At 41.8% G+C, this 13,279-nt stretch overlaps 1 protein-coding gene across 1 annotated transcript in view; it reads left to right on the plus strand.

Annotated features, from left to right (window-relative positions):
* LOC106570400 (CUB and sushi domain-containing protein 3-like) overlaps positions 1 to 13,279 on the plus strand; it is a 725,317-nt gene that overhangs the window by 393,357 nt on the left and 318,681 nt on the right. Inside the window, 1 exon segment of the mRNA XM_014142665.2 lies at positions 855 to 967. Within this exon segment, the coding sequence (XP_013998140.1) occupies positions 855 to 967 (113 nt within the window).

A 13,279-nucleotide genomic window follows, 5' to 3' on the forward strand; every position in this document is an offset into this window, starting at 1 on the left:
AGGCAGGTACAGAGTGGTAGACAGGCTCATGGTCAAGGCAGGGAGAATGGTCAGGCAGGTGGGTACAAAGTCCAGAAACAGGCAAGGGTCAAAACCGGGAGGACTAGAAAAAGGAGAATGCAAAAAGCAGGAGAACGGAAAAACCGCTGGTTGACTTGGAAACATACAAGACGAACTGGCACAGAAAGACAGGAAACACAGGGATAAATACACTGGGGGAAATAAGCGACACCTGGAGGGCGTGGAGACAATCACAAGGACAGGTAAAACAGATCAGGGCATGACAGAGACACTATGTGGTACTATGCATGTTAACATTCATCTTCAAAGCTAGTGTAGTCCCCCATAACATTGACTCGATTTTAAAGATTGTCCATCAATGTGCCAGTACCGTGTTACAATCAGGGGGATAGTGTGTGTTGTTGTCAATGTAACAGTCCCATGTTGCAGTGTGATAGTATAGTACATGTCAGGGACGGACTGGGACCAGAAGTCGGCCCAGACATTTATAGCATACCGGAGCATTATTTTTTCTCTATTATACAAATACTGATACTTTGGCATAAAAAACACAATTTGGACAGGCCCATTCGGCTAAAGATGGACCAGCCATTCTGACATTTGCCAGAACTGCCTAATAGCCAGTCCGTTTCTGGTATGTGTTGTTATAAATGCTATATTACAGTCAGGTTAACAGTTTATTGTCCATGGCCCAGTATCCATGTTACAGTCAGGTTAACAGTTTATTGTCCATGGCCCAGTATCCATGTTACAGTCAGGTTAACAGTTTATTGTCCATGTTCCAGTATCCATATTACAGTCAGGTTAACAGTGTATTGTCATCCTCCCCCCAGTCTCTCAGGTAGCTTCGTCCCTGACCTCATAGTCAGCATGACCCATCAGATGTGGCTTCACCTCCAGTCAGACGAGAGCGTGGGCTCCATTGGCTTCAAGATCAACTTTAAAGGTACGTAGTGTGTGTGTGTGAGTGCATGCGTTCCTATATTATTCTATGTGTGTGTCCAAGTCCATAGATAGGTGCATGATCAAGTGTTCCTGTATGTCCATGCATACATGTATGCGTGTCTCTGTGAAGGTGTGTGTGAGTGTGTGTGTGTGTGTTCAAAACTCTAGCAGCTAGCTACTAAAGCTGTGTTCTGCCTTCCATTGGCCTTGAGTTTTTTTAAATTTAAGCTTTATTTAACTAGGTATGTCAATTAAGAACAAATTCTTATTTACAATGACAGCCTACCTGGGAACAGTGGGTTAACTGCCTTGTTCAGGGGCAGAACAACAGATTTTTACCTTGTCAGCTCGGGGATTTGATCCAGCAACATTTCGGTTACTGGCCCAACGCTCTAACCACTAGGCTACCTTCCGCCCCAAAAGTATTAGTTAGACAGCTGAGGCCGATAGAGCCAGAGGGACTGTCACTAAACCAGTGAGATTAGAGATGGACAGACAGACTGTCACTAAACCAGTGAGATTAGAGATGGACAGACAGACTGTCACTAAACCAGTGAGATTAGCGATGGACAGACAGACTGTCACTAAACCAGTGAGATTAGAGATGGACAGACAGACTGTCACTAAACCAGTGAGATTAGAGATGGACAGACAGACTGTCACTAAGCCAGTGAGATGAGAGATAGACAGACAGACTGTCACTAAGCCAGTCAGATGAGAGATGGACAGATGTACCAACTTGTCAAATGGCTGATTCACTTCCCTAACTCCCTTCCCTCCCTCCATTTCCATCCCTCGTTCTCTGAATAAATGAAGGAAGGCAGGAACTGGTTTTCTCAATCACTACACTGTCACTATGAATGACGTCATTGTGTCAAAGGTCACGGAGCCTGGTGACCTGTAACGTTCTACTAAACTGATAGTTCATCACCTTGTGATCAGTTAGTCAGTTTGTAAAATGTTGCCCTGCAAGAGCTGCCCCAATCAATTGTAAGTGCTGTTATTGTGAAGTGGAAACGTCTAGGAGCAACAACAGCTCAGCCGGGAAGTGGTAGACCACACAAGCTCACAGAATGGGACCGCCGAGTGCTGAAGTGCATAGTGTGTAAAAATTGTCTATCCATGGCTACAACACTCACTACCGAGTTCCAAACTGCCTCTGGAAGCAACGTCAGCACAAGAACTGTTCGTCGGGACATTCATGAAATGGGTTTCCATAGCCGAAAGGTTGCACACAAGCCTAAGATCACTATGCGTAATGCCAAGTGTCGGCTGGAATGGTGTAAATCTTAACGCTACAGCATACAATGACATGCTAGATGATTCTGTGCTTCCAACTTTGTGGCAACAGTTTGGGGAAGGCCCATTCCTGTTTCAGCATGACAATGCCTCCGTGCACAAAGCAAAGTCCATACAGAAATGGTGTGTCGAGATCAGTCTGGAAGAACTTGACTGGCCTGCACAGAGCCCTGACCTCAACCCCATCGAACACGTTTGGAATGAATTGGAATACCAACTGCGAGCCAGGCCTAATCACCCAACATCAGTGCCCGCTCTTGTGGCTGAATGGAAGAAAGTCCCTCAGCAATGTTCCAAAAGCTAGTGGAAAGCCTTCCCAGAAGTGTTGAGGCTGTTTTTGCAGCAAAGGGGGGACAAACTCCACATTAATGCCCATGATTTTGGAATGAGACATTCGACAAGCTTTTGGTCATGTAGTGTACTGTAAGTGCAAACAAACATGGAAAAACAGAATAAGTGGCTTAGTGTAATATCTCTGGAGGAAACAATGGAGAGACCTGGTGGGGAAGAGATTGCAGTTTGAATTAGATTTTTTTTTTTTTCTTGCGAGAAGACATTACCATTATAACTGTAAACCATTCCTGACTGCTCATCAGTGTTCATTTGAGAGACTTTGAGAGACTAAATATCAATTTACCCTCCCTAATACATGAAGAGGGAAATATTCTGGCTTATCTGCTACTGTAGCTAGCTTTCTTGCTGATGATGCTGTGTGTAGTCTAATGAAGTCCTATATCCCTAAAATATTCATTTGAAACCAGTTTAATTTTCTCGCTTGGTGCCAGTACTTCACATCATTCTAAATGGTCTTAATTTAGTAGCCGATTTCATGCTTTTTGACCCTGTCACTGTGCGGTGACGTTAACCGCTCACATCCATTCATACTGTACCTATTGCAGCAGAAACACTGACAGATGAAGCAGGACAGAGAAATGTAAATGTTGAAAAGGAGATTTGGTAACATTTTACATAAAGTTGCTCTGATGCTTATTGTTTTAACAATAGTGTATTAGTAGACTGTTAAGAGAAAAGATTATCAAACTCTGGCAAATCAAGTGACAAATCCATTTATAACAACCCATCATATGAGCTGAATATCTCAACACAATCACAGTTATCCAGTGATTTATAATCAAATCAGTCTGTCTATAATATTCAGATCTCAGGTGAAATTATTTTCATCAGCTGTGTTTCAGATTCCTGCATTCCCTGTATTTACATTTTAGTCATTTAGCAGACGCTCTTATCCAGAGCAACTTACAGTAGTGAATGCATACATTTCATGCATTTTTTTTTTTTTGTACTGGCCCCCCATGGAAATCAAACCCACAACCCTGGCGTTGCACACACCATGCAACGCCATGCTCTACCAACTGAGCCACAGGGAAGACCTGTATTCTAACCACGACAAGCTGTCAGCATTTTCGGGCGTGTCCTTGAGTTGCTTAAACTATTATTTTGTATTCCATTAGATACACATGAGTTTATGTCATCATTATTTCTTATGCCCCTTAATTGGAGATGCCAGAACAGAAGAGTCAGTCAGTCAGAGTCTCTCTCTCTCTCTCTCTCTCTCTCTCTCTCTCTCTCTCTCTCTCTCTCTCTCTCTCTCTCTCTCTCTCTCTCTCTCTCTCTCTCTCTCTCTCTCTCTCTCTCTCTCTCTCTCTCTCTCTCTCTCTCTCTCTCTCTCTCTCTCTCTCTCTCTCTCTCTCTCTCTCTCTCTCTCTCTCTCTCATATGGTTTGAGTGGTCACTAGTTTCAAATCATTGTGCTACACGAAACCACCAACTGTTTATGCAGTTGAACTCACAAACCGAGAAAACTCTCAGCACTGGGTTCTCTCTACAATGATCTAATATATTTTTCCAGCTCTTGAACAGTCAGCAGCCAGTCTGTGCTAGCAGCTCGCTATCTCAGCTGAAGACTTCTGGAGAAATTAGTCATATGGATTGCTGCAGGCTATGGATGATATTACAGTCTCATAGTGGGAATAGGCAGATCCCCCTGGGAGAGGCTAGTGGATATAGTGAACCAAATGGGATTCATCATAGTGTGAGACCTAACCGGTGTCTATATAGAGAATGTGAAGTAAGCCGATCATATTTCATTGTTTAGCAGGTAGATTTAATGGTCACTATTAAACATTGATGTTCGCCTCTCAATTAAACATGTTCTTTATTATATGAATGAAATATAATGTAATGTGATGGGTACCCTGTATGGGGCTTTTAAGATCATTGTGTCTCCATCAAACACATACACTGAGTGTATGAAATGTATACTGAGTGTACAAAACAATAGGAACACCAGCTCTTTCCATGACATAGACTGACCAGGTGAATCCAGGAGAAAGCTATGATCCCTTATTGGCTATGATCCCATATTTCCCGTGTGTATCAAGAATGGTCCACCACCCAATGGACATCCAGTCAACTTGACACAACTGTGGGAAGCATTGGAGTCAACATCGGCCTGCATCCCTGTGGAACGCTTTTGACACCTTTAGAGTACATGCACAGACGACTTAAGGCTGTTCTGAGGGGAAAAGGGTGTGCAACTCAATATTAGGAAGTTGTTCCTAATGTTTTGTATACTCAGTGTGCTTTACCAACAATCTGCTGTTATAAAACTTCTGCAACATGAGGCTATAGCTATGTATATCTCATTCCAGAGAGTGTGTCTGTAATTTAGACTGATTCTCCCCTTTGCATAACAAAGTTAATGACTTTGTGAAAGAGCTGTTGTGACTCCCGTCGATTTACCTGCCTGCGTTCTAATGTGCACTTAGCTTGGGCACCAGTTTCAGCACTTTGATTTCAGTTCCCCGTGGCTACATCTCTGTGTCTCCTGTGCTCTTTTTCTCTCTTTCTTTGCCTAGGCAATTTAGCTCCTGTCAAAGATTTTACACAATGGGAGCAGATTTAACATCAGAAAAGCATAATTACATATTTTATATGACAATTTCCAGCGAAGTTCCAGTGAAGGTAGTTCTTCATACCATTGGTGACCAGAACAGAGAGAGGACAACAGAGAGTACTAAAGCGTGTAATGGGATGTGGGTTAAGGGGTGAGGAAAGGGTCAAGTTAGACCTTTAGAGATAAGAGCAGTGTCCCAAATGGAATATATAAAGGGAAAAGCCTTGCTTTTGACCAAGGCCCATAGGGTTCTGGTTAAATGTAGTGCAGTACAGTATAGGGAATACAGTGCTATTTGGGACACAGTGGAGAACTCATCAAGAGGCAGTAAATGGCGGTACTGTTGGAGGACCTTACCCATGATCCTTTGGAGAGGTGTCAATATAGGTGTCATATCAGTGTCTATACAGTGCCTTGAGAAAGTATTCATACCCCTTGACTTATTCCACATTTTGTTGTGTTACAGCCTGAATTCAAAATAGATTACACACAATATCCTATTAAATATATTCAAGTTCTGTCAAGTTGTTTGTTGATCATTGTTAGAAAACCATTTTCAAGTCTTGCCATATATTTTCAAGCCAATTTAAGTCAAACCTGAAACTAGGCCACTCAGGAACATTCAATGTCATCTTGGTAAGCAACTCCAGTGTATATTTGGCCTTGAGTTTTAGGTTATTGTCCTGCTGAAAGTTGAATTGGTCTCCCAATGTCTGTTGGAAAGCAGACTAAAACAGGGTTCTTCTAGGATTTAGCCTGTGCTTAACTCAATTCCGTTTCTTTTTTTTTTACTCCCTAGTCCTTGCCAATGACAAGTATACCCATAACATGATGCAGCCACCATCATGCTTGAGAATGTGAAGAGTAGTACGCTTTGTGTTGAGGACATGAAATTAACTTCTTTGCCACATTTTTTGCAGTTTTATTTTAGTGCCTTATTGCAAACAGGGTGCATGTTTTTGAATATTTGTATTCTGTACAGGCTTCCTTCTTTTCACTCTGTCATTTAGGTTAGTATTGTGGAATAACTACAGTGTTGTTGATCCATCCTCAGTTTTCTCCAATCACAGCCATTAAACTCTGTAACCAATGTTCCCTCTAAGCTGCTTGTGTGCGAAATATCCGCCCACGCAGAGAAGGACGACATTGATCTTTACTCAACATTCAAGAGTTTTCCCCTTTAGTTAACACTATCAACGCGTCCCTTTACTGTGGAAATTGTGATCAAATCAATCCAATATTGGCCACTTTCAATGCAACACACCAAAACAAATTGAACTATGCAAGACTTAGTATGCAAAACTATGCAAGATATTTATTTGTGGGCAGAACGCATCGGAGTAGGATTCTGTTGCATTGACACACACGACTCAGTCCATACTCTACGCAGACTGGTGCGGCATAAGCAATCAGAGCTGCAGTAGGCCTATATGCAAATAGACCATTGCCATATATGGATCTGTGCCATTCACTTTGAACTGGACTGTGTTTACAGCATGAGCGTAATGAGTAGATGCACTTATTTTGAGATCAAAGCGAGAGCTTCATGTAGCCACTTGGCACATTTTTTCATGTCGTTTGCTAGTTAGTTAGTTTTTAGCCCAGTTATAGATAATTTGTAGTCAGCAATGGGAGAGTGATTGCTTCCTACAAGGGCACAACACTTGTACATTTCTACATCTTTGAAAAGCAAGTTGGATAAAGATTTTTTTGTCTTAAAGGGGCAGTGTTGTATTTTGAGACAGGCTTGAATAAGCTAACTAGACAATAGGCAGAGGGTAGCATAATTTGTCTGAATCTCTGTAGTAATGTTATTGGAATAATGCATTTTATTTTGTAGTGGTTTCTTACAGCACAACAAAATGTTCAGTCACCTCCTTGTCGGAAGGATAAGTGGATAAACATGTTAATGTCAAGCCCTGCATGTATATATTTGTTTTTGTCTCATGGAATGTAGGTCTACATTGAACACCACACATTTGCTGCTACTGTAGGCTAAATGATAGATCAACTATTTCCATGTTAAAATGTTATGGGATGCATTTTCTCCATTGTTTTTGATGGTAGGCCACTCGGGTAAGCCTACATTATGATCAAATATCCACAGTAGCCTACTTGACCACTGTCTGCAACTGTAACTTAAAGCGGGTACAGCCTCAGTGTTCACAGTAAACACACGCTGGAAGTTGTACAGAATTTTCACAACATTCAAGTTTGCGCTCAGCTAACCTGAAATTTACTCAATGCCCACATTTTTTTGAGGGAACATTGTCTGTAACTGTTTTAGCCTCATGGTGACATCCCTGAGCAGTTTCCCTCCTCTCCGGCAACTGAGTTAGGAAGGACACCTGTATAGTTGCAGTGACTGGGTGTATTGGTACACCATCCAAAGTGCAATTAATAACTTCACAGTGGCCAAAGGGATATTCAATCTCTGCTCTTTTTATTTTTACCCAACTATCAATAGGTGCCTTTCTTTGTGAGGCATTGGAAAACCTTCCTGGTCTTTGTGGTTAAATCAGTGTTTGAAATTCACTGCTCGACTGAGGGACCTTAAAGAAAGTTGTATGTGTGGGGTACAGAGATGACGTAGTCATTCAAAAATCATGTTAAACACTATTATTGCAAACACTGAGTGAGTCCATGCAACTTAATATGTGACTTGTTAATCACATTTTTACTGCTGAACTTATTTAGGCTTGCCTTAACAAAAGGGTTGAATACTCTTTGACTCAAGACATTTCAGCTTTTCATTTTTAAGGCCAGGCACCACAGGTTGAAATAACATTTTTGCATCTACCTATACATTTTGCAATTTGTTGGTATTTTGGTCCATTAATATTAGTATTTTCATAAAGTAAACATAAAAATGTCAAAAACTTGATGAAATTGATATTTTCTTTAGTTTGTCATACTACCGTCATCAAAATGTTAATGAATTTTCAACACTTTAAATTGGAAATAAATCATTCATTTCAAAGCTCACTGCATTGAATTACAAATAATTTTAAAGCCCATTTCATAGAGAATGTTACAAACTGGACTATATTTAGTAACTTTCTTTGAAGAGATGGTGACTGGGTGTAAAAAGGCATTTGGAGTTTTGTAGCCTATATCCCGTGTACAGTCATGACCAAATGTTTTGAGAATGACACAAATATTAATTTCCACAAAGTTTGCTGCTTCAGTGTCTTTAGATATTTTTGTCAGATGTGACTATGGAATACTGAAGTATAATTACAAGCATTTCATGAGTGTCAAAGGCTTTTATTGACAATTACATGAAGTTGATGCAAAGAGTCCATATTTGCAGTGTTGACCCTTCTTTTTCAAGACCTCTGCAATCTGCCCTGGCATGCTGTCAATTAACTTCTGGGCCACATCCTGACTGATGGCAGCCCATTCTTGCATAATCAATGCTTTGAGTTTGTCAGAAATTGTGGGCTTTTGTTTTTCCACCCGCCTCTTGAGGATTGACCACAAGTTCTCAATGCGATTAAGGTCTGGGGAGTTTCCTGGCCATGGACCCAAAATATCGATGTTTTGTTCCCTGAGCCACTTAGTTATCACTTTTGCCTTATGGCAAGGTGCTCCATCATGCTGGAAAAGGTATTGTTCATCACCAAACTGTTCCGGATGGTTTGGAGAAGTTGCTCTCGGAGGATGTGTTGGTACCATTCTTTATTCATGGCTGTATTCTTAGGCAAAATTGTGAGTGAGCCCACTCCCTTGGCTGAGAAGCAACTCCACACTTGAATGGTCTCAGGATGCTTTACTGTTGGCATGACACAGGACTGATGGTAGAGCTCACCTTGTCTTTTCCGGACAAGCTTTTTTCCGGATGCCCCAAACAATCGGAAAGGGGATTCATCAGTCCTCAGCAGTCCCCAGTCCTCAACAGTCCAATCCCTGTACCTTTTGCAGAATATCAGTCTGTCTCTGATGTTTTTCCTGGAGAGAAGTGGCTTCTTTGCTGCCCTTCTTGACACCAGCACTCACACTCACACCTGCCTGTTGCCATTCCTGAGCAAGCTCTGTACTGGTGGTGCCCCGATCCCGCAGCTGAATCAACTTTAGGAGACGGTCCTGGCGCTTGCTGAAATTTTGGGCGCCCTGAAGCCTTGTTCACAACAATTGAACCGCTCTCCTTGAAGTTCTTGATGATGCGATAAATGGTTGATTTATGTGCAATCTTACTGGTAGCAATATCCTTGCCTGTGAAGTCCTTTTTGTGCAAAGCAATGATGATGGCACGTGTTTCCTTGCAGTTAACCATGATTGACAGAGGAAGAACAATGATTCCAAGCCCCACCCTCCTTTTGAAGCTTCCAGTCTGTTATTCGAACTCAATCAGCATGACAGAGTGATCTCCATCCTTGTCCTCGTCAACACACACACCTGTGTTAACGAGAGAATCACTGACATGATGTCAGCTGGTCCTTTTGTGGCAGGGCTGAAATGCAGTGGAAATGTTTTGGGGATTCAGTTCATTTGCATGGCAAAGAGGGACTTTGCAATTAATTGCAATTCATCTGATCACTCTTCATAACATTCTGGAGTATATGCAAATTGCCATCATACAAACTGAGGCAGCAGACTTTGTGAAAATTAATATTTGTGTCATTCTCAAAACTTTTGGCCACGACTGTACTTGTCTTTAATTGTTGATACATTGTACATTTTTTATTTGGAAAAATGCGCCAACAATGTATTTTACGTAGACGACTTCAGTATTTTACAGCTAGAAAGATGAAAATAGTCCGGTCCTGGAGTGTCATAATAAGATGAAACCAAAATAGTTAGACTGACTTTATCCATTGTTCAGATCAAGTGGTTTTGCACAATAAGCAAATATGCACATGTTTAATGAGACATGGCCTCATTTACATATTTTAATACAATATTTCAGAAATTTTTAATATTAAACGTTTTTGTTTACGTTATCCTGGTTAAAGTTCATTGTAATATGATTTAGGGGAGAAAATACCCTATAAGGGCGTGGTGCCTGGTCTTAATTTGTAAAAAAAATCCACAATCCGCTGACAAGGTAAAAATCTGTCGTTCTGCTCCTGAACAAGGCAGTTAACCCACTGTTCCTAGGCCGTCATTGAAAATAACAATTTGTTCTTGACTGTCTTGCCTAATTAAATAAAGGTATAACATTTAAGGGTACCCATTGTGGCTGGTGTCCTTGAGTGACACTCTGCTCAAGATCTATAGCTAGTCATCTTTATATTTTTCAAATCCTGTCATATACAGTAAATTTCCAAATTTGATTTAATTTGGATGCATGATAACCATGGTCCTGCTGTCTATTAAGCCTATCCAACTAACAGGGGTAAGTGTTTAAGATGCATCCCCTTTACCCAAAAAAGATATACTGTTCAATGAATCGCCATGATTTCACCCAGTAGAGGTTAGAAGGTTCAACAGAGAAATGGAAACGAATTGTTCAGCATATTTCTCTTGTTATTATCTTTGTTTTTACCATGCACACGTTCTTAAAGATTCCATGCATAAGGCCTATAAGATTCTGAGCTGCAGGTAGGATAAAGAAAGAATGGATCGAGTTGTAGGTAGTAACAAGCGGAATAGTCGAGGAGAATTACGTTCTGTGGGTGAAAACATGGTGTGTTGTTAATTTCCCTGAATATGATGGTGTACTGAAGCAAACAAAGCAAAGCTGCCTCTTATTTCTGAGTGAATTTCATTTTATTGCCATTAAGGCAAACATTGTCATCCTGTAGAGCTCAGTAATGATGGCAATGAGTAATTTCCGGAGGACGCTGTGAGGAAAGAAATATATAAGTCATGATTAATCCACATTGAATCATTCCATGACGTCAGAGCAAAAGTAAATTTAATTTGAATATTTCTAGAAAGACAGTGGATGCATCCCAAATCATACCCTATTTCCAATATAGTGTGCAATAGATAGGGAAAAGGGTGCCATTTGAGATACACACACCCTGTTGGAGTGATTAATACTTGATCCTGTATTTACCATTTGAATATGAAGTGTGTGCTTATTTGTTCATCTAAATTAGTGCTAGATGAGCTTGAATAAAGTGAATATATTCCTATTACACAATGAGATAGGAATAGCTGCATTGATAGATTCAATATTATTGGAAGACTTGGGGAGTTCTTAGAGTACTGTAAAATATCACAAACTCAGACATAGACTGAGGGACACACACAATACTGGGACACACACACACTCACACACTCACACACTCACACACACACACACACACACACACACACACACACACACACACACACACACACACACACACACACACACACACACACACACACACACACACACACACACACACACACACACACACACACACACACATCAGATGACTCCATACTCCTGCTTCCTGTTAACAAGCAGAAGCTCAAACAGGAAGTATCCTTGACTCCCTCCATTGAGAAATGGTCATCAAAATCAGAAAGCTGATTGGAGTATTTTCTGAGACACCATCGATAACATCAACGAGCTAACCACATCCGTCACCGGCTTCATTAGGAAATGCATCGGCGGCATTGTCCCCACAGTTAAGGTTCGCTGCATCCCCAATCAAAAACCCTGGATTAATACAGAGGTTGGCACCAAGCTAAAGGACAGGGCTCCCGCACACAGGGCTATCACAGAAAACACTGACACTACGGGTGAGGACAGGAACAAGTGCAAGAAGTCCCGCTACGACCTCCGCAGAGTCATCAAACGAGCAAAATGACTTACTTACAAGCCCTTACCAACAATGCAGTTTTAAGAAAATACCTACAAAAAAGTAAGAGAAGAATAACAAATAATTAAAGAGCAGCAGTAAATAACAATAGCGGGGCTATATATAGGGGGTACTGGTACAGAGTCAATGTGCGTGGGCACCGGTGTCGAGGTAATTGAGGTAATATGTACATGTAGGTAGAGTTGATAAAGTGACTAAGCATAGATAACAGAGAGTATGAGCAGCGTAGAAGGGGGAGAGGGCAATGCAAATAGTCTGGGTAGCTATTTGATTAGCTGTTCAGGAATCTTATGGCTTGGGGTTAGAAGCTGTTTAGAAGCTTCTTGGACCTAGACTTGGCGCTCCGGTACCGCTTGCCGTGCGGTAACAGAGAGAATAGTCTATGATTAGGTTGGCTGGAGTCTTCGACAATTTTTAGGGCCTTCCTCTGACACCGCCTGGTATAGAGGTCCTGGAAGGGCAGGAAGTTTGGCCCCAGTGATGTACTAGGCCGTACGTACTACCCTCTGTAGTGCCTTGCGGTCGGAGGCCGAGCAGTTGCCATACCAGGCAGTGATGCAACCCGCCAGGATGCTCTCGATGGTGCAGCTGTAGAACCCATGCCAAATCTTTTTAGTATCCTGAGGGGGAAAAGGTTTTGTTGTGCCCTCTTCATGACTGTCTTGGTGTGCTTGTACCATGTTAGTTTGTTGGTGATGTGGACACCAAGAAACTTGAAGCTCTCAATCTGCTCCACTACAGCCCGTTGATGAGACTGGGGGCATGCTCGGTCCTCCTTTTCCTGTAGTCCACAATCATCTCCTTGGTCATGATCACGTTGAGGGAGAGGTTGTTGTCCTTGCACCACATGGTCAGGTCTGTGACCTCCTCCCTATAGGCTGTCTCATCGTTGTCGGTGATCAGGCCTACCACTGTTGTGTCATCAGCAAACTTAATGATGGTGTTGTGCCCAGCCATGCAGTCATGAGTGAACAGGGAGTACAGGAGGGGACTGAGCACGCACCCCTGAGGTGCCCCCGTGTTGAGGATTAGTGTGAATAGCATTTGCAGTGAATAGCATTCTCACGTAGGTGTTCCTTTTGTCCAGGTGTGAAAGGGCAGTGTGGAGTGCAATAGAGATTGCATCATCTGTGGATCTGTTGGTGCGGTTTGCAAATTGGAGTGGGTCTAGGGTTTCTGGGATAATGGTGTCGATGTGAGCCATGACCAGCCTTTCAAAGCATTTCATGGCTACAGACATGAGTGCTACGGGTTGGTAGTCATTTAGGCAGTCATTGAAACATGTTGGTATTACAGACAGATGGTCAGTGCATGCTCAGAGTACACGTACTGGTAAT

The sequence above is a fragment of the Salmo salar genome, chromosome ssa14 (assembly GCF_905237065.1).
Source record: "Salmo salar chromosome ssa14, Ssal_v3.1, whole genome shotgun sequence".
Taxonomy (NCBI): Eukaryota; Metazoa; Chordata; class Actinopteri; order Salmoniformes; family Salmonidae; genus Salmo; species Salmo salar.